General features: G+C 46.9%; 1 protein-coding gene across 3 annotated transcripts in view; it reads right to left on the bottom strand.

The window, feature by feature from the left end:
- The window catches only part of GLRA1 (glycine receptor alpha 1), a 56,128-nt gene that overhangs the window by 16,187 nt on the left and 29,393 nt on the right, over positions 1-10,548 (bottom strand). For all 3 annotated transcript variants that reach the window (XR_013930011.1, XM_080399417.1, XM_080399416.1), the window contains exons 5-8: positions 6,910-6,992; positions 6,121-6,258; positions 5,391-5,605; positions 4,576-4,722 (exon numbers count right to left, since the gene is read on the bottom strand). Coding sequence is in view for 2 of the 3 variants with exons in the window: in XM_080399417.1 (XP_080255543.1) it covers positions 4,576-4,722; positions 5,391-5,605; positions 6,121-6,258; positions 6,910-6,992 (583 nt within the window). In the remaining variant the exon portion in view is untranslated. The remainder of the gene's footprint in view (positions 1-4,575; positions 4,723-5,390; positions 5,606-6,120; positions 6,259-6,909; positions 6,993-10,548) is intronic.

The following is a 10,548-nucleotide window of genomic DNA, read 5'->3' as shown; positions in this document are numbered from 1 at the left end:
CTACTTAAAATGAGATATAGACAGTGCACCCTCGCTATAAGGCTCTCCACTGACAGCTTCCTGCTCTGCAAGGGGAAAGACGCCCTGACCTCAGCGCCCTTGGACAAACCCTCTGCTCTCGGGAGACCAGCCTTATAGAGGGGTGCCAGCTGTATGATGCACAGATGCAAATCAGGGGATCCAGGCACCCCATGCAGAACAGGACTGACTTCCACCCCATTGGGGTCTTTGACATACTTGAAGGGTTTATGATACTGCTTTCATTTTTCCAATTGCATCCCCTGTTTTGCTTCTGCCTCTCCCTCCCCCCTGCTCCCATCAGCACCTTCTTTGCTTTGCCTGTGCTGTACCAGCTTGCCCAGAAGGAGTGGGCTCCATGTAACTCACGTAGCCGAAGCCACAGTGTGAGACTTCCTACAGAGTTACATGGACGTGCAGGCGCCGAGACCTGTCCAGGAAAAGACCTCTGCAGGCAGCGTGCGGCCAGCCCTCCGCTTGCCCACCCATGGGACCCCCGAGCCCCACGGCCCCTCCCCACAAACCCTCTCTTAGGGGAGGAGCACGGGAGTGTCCTTCTGCAGGTCAATAGTAAGCCGTGGCTTCTGGTGCTAATTCCAATTATTGAGCAAAAAAAATAATTTATTTTCCAGTCTGAAGGCAAACGTTATCGCTGTTTTTTGGTGGAGGCCTTGCAGGTCAGAATGATTTTGCCCTGTTTTATTGAACACAGGGATGCAATCACAGGGGAAACCAAGTCTGACCAAAGTAATACAACCAGTGAGTTGCAGAGGCAGGGTCAGAAACCTGAGTCTCTTGACCACAGGTCACCAAGGCTAATTCTTAGACCAGTGGCACTAATTAACTGTCACAGAGGCTGATCCATGCTGTGTCCCCCGGCACTGACCTACCGACCCCCTCCCTTGTAACCCGCCTGCCTGCCGTGCCCTGCTGCCCCTTCCCCTCTCCTTTGCAGAGTGTCTTTTCTGGATGGCCCCTGTACCGAGCGGGTAGCTGCGTGGGATGGAGGCACTGGGCTGAGGGTCTGGGGTGGAGGAGCAGACAGGACAGCACGCTGGCATAGCTGAGCAAAGCAAAACAAGTCAAATAAAATCACACCTTTTTTTTTTTTTTTTGGGGGGTGGGTGGGTGGGTGGGGGGAGGCTTTTTTTGTGAGAGTGGCGAGCTGGTGAGTTGTGTGACCTACCAGCAGGCTTCTTTGTTTCAAAGTCCTGGCTGAGACAATTTTGGAGGCCTTTGAATTAATTCTTCCCTGCTCTGATTGCACCCTTTTTGTGTATCTCTAGTCCTTGGCACCTGAGAGGTGACAATCCTTAAGTGTCTTTGCCTCCTACCAGTGCCTCTGTGAGCACTGTGTGCACTGGCTGGGGATGCTGAGGGACCAAAAATTAGGACCCAGCTGCTCTCAGGGCTGGATGAGTCGAGATGCTGAACATCTAGTAAGAGGTGCTTTGTGAGCTGGGATTCAAGGTTCAGAGAAATTCTGCTCTTGCCTCTCTTGGTGATAATTTTTGAGTTAAAAGGCTGATTTTCTGATGGTGGGCAATGCAGCTGTTCTAATTCTTAGGTGGCCAGGACCTGCGATGTGGATGAGACACTGGCTGTGAGGGTCGACGGGGACCTTGAGGGGTACAGGGCTGCAGGGGCCACTTCTGACCGTCACACTGCCTGGCAGTCTGGTGGATGCCTGCAGCCACGCTGCCGGCTCCTGCCAAGCCTGCGGGCAGGTGGCACAGAGCCAGGCAGGACCCCCGGGCTGTGCTGGGGGCTGCGCCTGCAGGGCAGCAGGTCACCGGCATCCCTCGGTGCTGGGGCATCAGGGAGAGTTTTGCAAAGGTCCCTCTCATCCCTAACTTCTCACTCTTCCCTTAATTGGACTCCTTTGTGCAGCTGATAACGTGTGTATGGGCTGCGAAAGCCTGGCTTTCTGAGATGCTCAGAGTTTACAGACCTTCTCATCACCTGTATGATAGGAGTTCGGGTAAAACTGTATCTGCTCTTCTCTGGTTGCACAAACACACGCGCACTGACACGTGTCTGGTTTAGCCTAAATCACTTAATTCCCTAATTCACTGCATTTCTTTCTTTTCTCATTGCTGAGGGGTCACTGGGTGGTTTCTGTCGCCGATTTTTTTTGTGTGAGTGCCCTACTGAGGATCGAGCAGCTAGTGGTGCCTCTTTCGAGGTGCCATATCAAAGGAGAAAGGCAAAGATATCACCAGCCACGCTGGGCTGGGTCTCCAAATACACTCCAAGTGGGTCTGATGATGGGGTCATATTAACCAGACCGGGCCATACCTCAAAGGGACAGTAACTCTCCCTTGTCACAGTCCCTACATCTCCCCATGCCAGGACCTGTCTGCCCCAGTAAATCCAGACAGCATAATGGGTTCTGAGAGAGCTGCCTAGTTGATCTTTCCAGTCCAATCCTCGCCCTCCTTCCAGCGGAAAGGAGGTAAGAGGTGGCTCAGAAATAGAAAGGGCCAGTTGAAACCTGGCAATAGATATTTATTGATTTGATTTTTTTTTTCCTTAGAGAGAAAGAAAGACTTTTAATGAGAATAAGCTAGCACCTTGCATCTAACTCTGAGAAAAGCAAAAACCAGATTTGTCTGGGTTCGCTTGTATTAATGCCAGACCAGGGCACATTGTCTGGTGCATTGAGCTGTGAAGAGTGGCTGGTAGGTTTTGGTTTGGGCAGACCTGATAAATGTGAGCGTGGGCTGGTACTACCCCCAGCTGCCTCCACCAGCATGGACCACTGCTGCATCTTGCTTGTTTTTAGCCTGGCATGTCCTGCCTAAACCAGGTAGAGCTACCCAAACAAGTCAGGACATCAGGATAGAGCAATTAGGTTCTTTGGCAGCTGCAGTAACCAATTTGCATATTTGTAGTCAGCTCCTTGTTTTCTGATGAGCCTGCAAACCTTGTTCATTTTGCTTTTGCAACTGTTTTTGTTTATGCTTTGTTCCGATTAAATTGCTGTGAGATTGGGCAGGGATTGTAATAGCAGCCTTGTGTTCAGTGGAACATCTCTGTCAAATATATTTTAAACTCATCTGTATATTAGTGGCTTTTTTCTCCTTATTGTTTTATTAACAGACTCATCTGCATACAACAGCACAGATCCAGAGACAGAATGCCGGAATCCAGGTGAAGAGATAAAAGCACTATGAGGCACCCGTGTTGGGTGGTTTTGGCTTTGGCTCTGTTAAGCATACTGCATCTTCCGAACCAAAACGGCCTCAGCTGATTTTGAGGTGGCAGGGTCTCGCTCTGGCCAGACAAAATCAATGGGTGCTGATGGTCTCATCTGTTACTTCTTTTCCTTTGCATTTATCCAACACTTTTCATCCCTGGTCCTGACTCGGTGGGGGCAAGTGAACAATTCTGTCCTGTTTTGCTGGTAGGACAAGTGAAGCAGAGAGAGATGTACAAAGGGGCAGGGTTTCCTGCTCCTTAGCTCCACTGCCTCCTGGCACGGCGGCAGTTCTGCAGGCACGCACTGTGGACTGCTGTAGGATGGGTTAGAGCCTGGGAAAGACTTTTAATGGCTTGGACAGTGAAGAAGTGGAATGGGGGTCTTTGGATGGGATGGATCACGGAGGGCTCTTAAAAATATAGTATAGATAAATACCTAAGAGGAATATTTTAGGCAGAGCTCAGTGGTCTCCTAGAGGCTTTCCTGAGATTCCCATCAGCAAAACCTTCTATGGTGTGGTTTTTTTTTTTTTCTTAGCAAATTCACTGTTTTTTTAATGCTACCTTGAGGGCAGTCTTTCAGGCTTGGTGCTGAAAATTTGATACCCCCTATCTGATTCTGCTAGTTAATCAAGGACAATTTTTAAGCGCCTTTGGTCTTGTGATCACAATCACCTTTACATTTCTTTCTAGTGCATCCTGTGGGGTGAAATCTTTGCTGTGGTACCTTTAGCGTAAAAGCTAGTAGAGTCCAGGCTGCAGGATATGCATGTTTGTATGTATGTATGTAATGCATGCCTGCCCGGATTGGCATCAGTCATGGCGAGTAAGCATGGAGCGAGGCTAAGGCTGAGCATAATGCTCTTTCCTTCTGAGAGGAATTTGCAATCTGTCTGAGAAGCAAATGCTTTTCAACACGGAGATGACAGAATCAAAAGAGGTGTCACTTACCTCCAGGCAAATGTAGGCTGTCTGTCTTGTTGGGGGATGCTGTTCTGTGATAGACATCCCTCACACCTCCCTGCCTGCCTCCCCCCAGCCCTTGCTGTGTCTTCTGAAGAGAAAAACTCAGACCAGAATACTGCTGTGTGAAAATTGTTCTGTGGAGAGCAACCCTTTTGGCTTAGACCACTTGGCTAGCTAATAAAAACCGGCTTGCTAGACCCCTGGGGTCAGCAGACCGTTAGAAGAAACACAATTCATTGAGGTAGCCCTGCTTTTTGGTGTGTGACCCTCCTTAACATCTGACTGTACATGGAGGACTTCTCTGGGAGCTAGTGGCTGGGTTCAGCTGACTGTGTAGTGATGTTGTGCTGGGACAGATTCCAGCCATGTCCTTCATGCTTTATGTATTACCTTATGATGCCTCCTCTTCCTTCTGAACCTGAGCAGCTCTTTGTGCTGCCGAGACACGAAGTTGACAGCAGCATACTCTAGAAGTGCAGAGAAGACAAACAGCAAGCACACAGCCATCCAGATGTCTATGGCCTTCACATAGGATACCTGGGATTCAGAGAGAGAGACTGAGATGGGGTGGCTTCTTCACCCAAATGCCTTTTTGCTTGCATTTTACATGTTACTCCCAAGGTCTTTGGATGGAGTTGGTCAAGCCATGATATGGTTGACATCTACTCTTGGATATGAAAAGCTAGTTCATTTAACATGAATGTCTTATCAGGCCACTGAAACTGCTCCAGGGTTCTTAAGTAGCAATAATTCCACAGTTTTTAATTTATCCAGGTCTTGACCATGATGGTTTATATGCAAAGAAAATAGTAATGCAATCTGATAATACCAGAAGCCCTTCATAACAGGTATATTCAGTACTATTATAAAAGTATGATGGTCAAGTGAATAAAAAGCTTGAATGTAGAATGAATATCCATGTGTGGTTGTCGCAGGGGTTTGTAAGGTACACAGCTGCTCGGAGCTGTGGTGGATCTTGGCATGAGTGCTGAATCTTAGAGGAAGTTTTGCTGCTAGTCATAGAAACTCTACTGAAATTTTTACAGGAGGGGACTGGAATTTGTTCTGCTTGCCCTTAAATTGGAATAGTGCAATGGCAGCAGAATGCCTCTTGTGTTGAGCAAGAGGATCTGTGTGGTGACTTACTTATGTACTGTCCCCAGAAAAGTGAGTATCTTGCCCCTCTGTGAAGGTGTGCTCCCTACCTTGGGCAGTGATGCTCGGGAACCAGAGCTCTGCGTGGTCATAGTGAGCACTGTGGTGATCCCCAGGCCAACACGAGCAGGTGCAGCATCCATATTGATCCAGAAGGAGATCCAGGACAGAATGACAATAAGGAGGCTGGGGATGTACATCTGGATCAAGTAATAGCCCATCTGCCGCTCCAGGTGGAAACGAGCTTCTATACATGTGAACTTGCCTGAGAAGGATGGGAGGTACGTGGAAGATTACTGATAAGGCACAGCGAGCCTTCTGGTTTCAGCTATGGTCTGGGGACTTCCCTTGCCTAGAACCAGAGCCTTGTTAGAGAAGGAAATTAACAGCTGCTGCCCAGTTCTGAAATACGAATGTACAACATCAACATAGCAAGGAAAGCTCATGGCAGTGTGTCCTTTGTCACTTAAATTTCACCGGCCCCCTTGCATCAAAGACAAAAGATGCTGGGAGAGGTGGTCCGGGCCAAACACCCTTGAACTGATGCAGAAGTTACTGGGGATGAGAGGGTTGACACATTTGTGTCTATTAGCTTTTTATTGGCTGTATATGTATATATTTACTGGCAACACATCTATGTGTATTTATATGTACGTTGTCCTTAGATGTGTAGGACAAGGCTTGCATCATTAGAGTGCCATCAGACAGCAAGAGACTCTGGCAAATGCATAGTCCTGAATTCCTCTCTAATGAACCCAGAAGCTCAGAGTAAACACTGACCTGTGTTGTAGTGCTTTGTGCAGTATCTCAAGTCTTTTTCTTCTTTGAGGATAAACTGAGGCAATGTCAGCCCATCGGCAACTTGCACGGCTCCTTTTTCTTGCCACTCAAATATGAGATCATTCATTGTATAACCAACTGTTGAGAGGAGGGGAGAAATACCACGTGAAACATATTAAATACTGATCTGGACTTGTAGAACAGAGCTATGCTTGGAGGCAGGGGCTTATCCTGGCCTGCCTTGGCAATGCTGTAATGAATGGGATTTGGATTGAGGCAAAACTGCTTGTGCATGTGATAAAAGCTAGGGTAATGACCTGTGCTGGAGCTGTGGTGGTGTGCGATGAATTGTCTGCAATAAATCACTTTTCTTGAATTTGGCTTGTTGAGCTGTTTGCTGCTTTTTTCAGACCTGACCTCTTTTTCTGAAAGAAGCTGCTCATCATCTTTCCCTCCTTTGGGATAAGCAAGATGTACAAGGGGCAAATGTTCATCCAGAGAGAAAAAATCCCATTTGCAGCTGAAAGCACTTTCACCTTTCTCCTTCAAAGTGAAAGGCCGATGCAAATACAAGCAAGCCAGGGCTCCTCTTGTGGGATCTTTTAAGGTTTGGCTTCTCTAGGAAATGTCATGTGTGCTGAATGAATGGAAAATCCTGAGCAGGTGGTTCTTGAGCAAGCCTTCAGTGAAGGCTGAACAGGGAATGGGTTGCAGCTGGGGAGGGAGATGGCAGGGGAGAGGGAAAACACATCATCTCCTCTCCAAAATGGAGATGAGCTCACAACTCACAGCTTTCTAACTGCATGATACATGTCTGCACGTCCATGGGGAAGTTCTTCAGGTCCATGGGGCAGGCCAGAGTCAGCGTGATCCTGAGGAGAGAAGACAGCACAGGAGAATGCCAAACAGTTTGTGGTAATGGTGAGGGGATGAACCCTCTTGGACATCCAGTGTTGCAAACAGGCTGATACCTTGCCCGACACAGACGGGTGTGCTGCGGCAACAGCTGATCATTCACCTCTTTCCTGCCTGTGGGATTGGAAAGCATCAGAAATGCCGAGCATTTGTGTCTGTGATACAGTTTCCAGCAGAGTCACCTGCTGCAGATGGTGTTTCATTGCCATGTTGTTTTGGACTGTGCAGAACAAAGAGTTCCCACACCAAACAGTTTTGCCACTTTGGTCTCCAATTCTTGCCTCAGGTTTGCAACAATCTGGATTAGCAGCAAGCCCAAACCCATTCTCTGGACCCCCCAGATGCATTTCTAGAGATTGCAACCCTTTGAACAGAATAGTTCTCTGTCAGAAAAAAATCTGAAATTTGGTCAACATCACATGTTGCTGTGGGGGAAAAGAGAGACTTTGGCAGGATTTTCTGCAGGAAAAATGCCCTGTGGTAAGTCAATACGAACCTGTGTCTCTTCCTGAATTCCTGCTGTGCCTCTTGAGACCTCTGCTTTTGTCTCTCAAGCTCCATTTCCCACTAGGTGCAGGCTGCATTTTCTGGGGTATATTGCTGTGCTGCACTAAACCATGATCTATGCTCAAAATATTTGCTTGGTTCAACAAGCCGATATGAAATGATTTGCTTCACATAGCTAGACTTGTGTTATGTGGTTTGGTAATACTGAAAATGCTGTTCCCTGAAGTGTTTAGGTTTTTCAGCTTTTTGCCTTTGTGTAGAAATAGTGGAATTTCCTGGGGGACAGGAATTGAATTTTTCTATCATCAGACCTACAAGAGACTTAGCAGGAGGGAAAGATATTTTTTAACTTCCTTATGTTGGAAGAAGATATCTGCGTGAGTTTAGAGGCATGTTGGGACAGAAGATGTGGCAGTAGAAAGAATCGACCTGTTCAAGCTTCCTCTTAATGAAAGCAACTGCATTTTCTGTGTTTAAACAAACACCTTACTAGAAAAGCATCACCACTAGCCTTTACCCACTTTATTTTTCTCATTGCATCTCTGGCAGGGAACTCCATCTCTGATCAATCAGAAAGACAAGCCTTCAACTACATCTTCAGATAAGTCCCTTGAGAAGAATGTACTGGAAGTATCTGCCAGATGTGAAACAGGGGTGACTGTGGCTACAACGAGGTCACGAGATGCTGAGCACACGCTGGACAAGTGCATGCTGAGAAAGGATCAGAGAGTGAAATCCTCAAAGGTGATTTTGGGTGAACGGGCTGAGTCTTGGGTCCACGGGACAAAGTCCACCTTATTGTAAGTGCCTTGATTCAAGTCTGACTGTTGCAAATAGTGGTAGCAAAGAACCAGTTACAAAATGGCAGAGACTTTAGATGGAAACTTTTTTTAAAAAGGGAAAGACTATTACTCCTTTTGAAAACTCTTTGCATTTGCATTGTGCCCTTCCATCACGAATGTCCTCTTTCTTTTTGATTTTCACAGGAAAATGTACTTAAAAAGAAATGAACATTTTCATTTGGAGATGAGGGAGAGAGGAAAGTTCTTTTTAGAAAACAAGAACTGAAGTGTTTTCAACTTTTGCCTGGAAAAAGGTGATCAGCTCAGCCACCTTGCTCCACGTCCCCTGCTGAGTCTTTGCTCTGTTTTGCTGAGCAGCCCCAGGGCTGGGGTGACCCAGTATTCCCTGTCTGTGCTCCTGCAAACACATCTGGAACGGGACTCTGTGCCATGCTCTCTGCCAGGTTGCTGGTGGCAGTTTTATTACCTGCCTTTTTTTTTAGAAATTAAGAAATGTGAGGTTTCCATGTTCAGCCAACAAGCATGGCAATTCTCGTACTGTTTCAGTCATGAGGGAGCCGGTCCTTGGGCTGGAACCACCTTGATGTTTGATGGATGCTGTCTACATTGCAGCATTAAGCCGTTCATTTTCTGTTTTACAGCTCTGTGCTGCTTTTTATTCCCCATGGCTACCACTGGGAGCTGCAGTGTGAGATGGGGTGTGTGTACCTTATGCAAATTTACATTATACATGAGGTGGAAAAGTCTGTGAGATAGAGTTAAATTTCCCTCTTTAAGCTCATGAAGTTTGATCTTTATGTCATTGGTTTAAAATAAAGAGTAGATGGGCTTGGAAGTGAAGGTGGAGGATTGGACTGATTTCCTGTGGGAAATTCAGTACAATTAGTTCAGCTTCACTGATGGATTCTTGCGGCTAGTGATAAAGGGATAAATGGGAATAGTTATGCAGAGGCAAAACCACGGAGCTCTGTTTAGCAGTTTCCCTAATCTCTTGTCAGGAAATGCTGCAGCTTTCAAAACATAGTTTTCATGGACTTCTACTAGTTTCCACATAGTGCAGCTAGTTTTAGGCTTGTGCTAGTATAATATCTCAAGTAATTTTACAGTAGGGATGTTAAGGAATCTACTAGTGAGGAGCAGAAGTCCTTGGACTGAGAAAGCTAGAGATGAGCTAGACTCCTTCCCAGACCAACCCTCTGTCTCAATATGCTTTGACTAACACCTTCCTGGTTATTCCTTTACTACCTGTTGTGGGAGCAGCTGCAAGTGGTGACCATGTGGCTGAAGTACCGACATCCTTCTGCTCCAGCAGATTCAGCTACTGATGTAAGGAGGCAGTTCCCAGACTCTCCTTTTCACTCGAGTTTTTTCCCTCCCTTCTCCAACTGAAACTTTCTGAAAATACATTTCCTGGTGTAGCTTTGTCTTAGCAGGTCTTGAAGGCAGGGGTGCCTGGGGGTATGGAAGTACCCTTAGCTGTGCAGTGGCCTCTGCTGTCCCAGGGGCAGCCCAGCCCATGGTGTGCGATCTCAGTGCCTTTCAGAAGCACTGTCCTTCTCAAGATCCTGACTTCTAGAGGGGGGCATGGGGCACAGGAAAATTTATCTCTCTCTCTGGCTCTTCATTGGTGTGGGACAGAGTACTGCCAGGCTGCCCAGTCCTTTGGGATGGGTGTCGTCTTATTTAACGATGATGAAAAATAATGGTGTTTCTTGTGTTTTCTGTCAAAGGGAAGCTACTAATGCAAAATTAGGACTTGAAGCTCAGGTAGCTGGTGGCGCTTTCTCAGAAGGATTCCACACTTCTGCCAACCTCTTCTTGAGGTGGCTGGAGAAAGACCTCTTCACTTACAGCACATAACTCTGCTCCCATAAGGACATGCTTAGATATGCAAACAGGGAACTGCACCTCACTGCTCTTAAGCACAGGTTAATGTTGGATATAAAGGTGCAGATGAAGGAGGTGCTTAGGGACCTCTTTCTTTCTTTTAGCTTGTGTAGCTGAATTTAATTAAAAAACCCCAAACAAACAATATTTGTCAGGGAAATAAGGCTGTGTTTCACTTTTCAGTGCTTTTTGCGTGAAGGAATCTGCCCCAGAAGGAGGATGAAACACCGGCACAGGCATGGGCACCATCTGTGGGGTATTTTGATTTGGCCAAAGCCACGCCTGACCTGATCTGTTGTCAATCATCAGGATGAGG

The sequence above is a fragment of the Falco punctatus genome (assembly GCF_963210335.1).
Source record: "Falco punctatus genome assembly, chromosome: 8".
NCBI lineage: Eukaryota > Metazoa > Chordata > Aves > Falconiformes > Falconidae > Falco > Falco punctatus.
The sequence above is the reverse complement of the archived record's forward strand: the minus strand, read 5'-3'. Positions and strand labels throughout refer to the sequence as shown.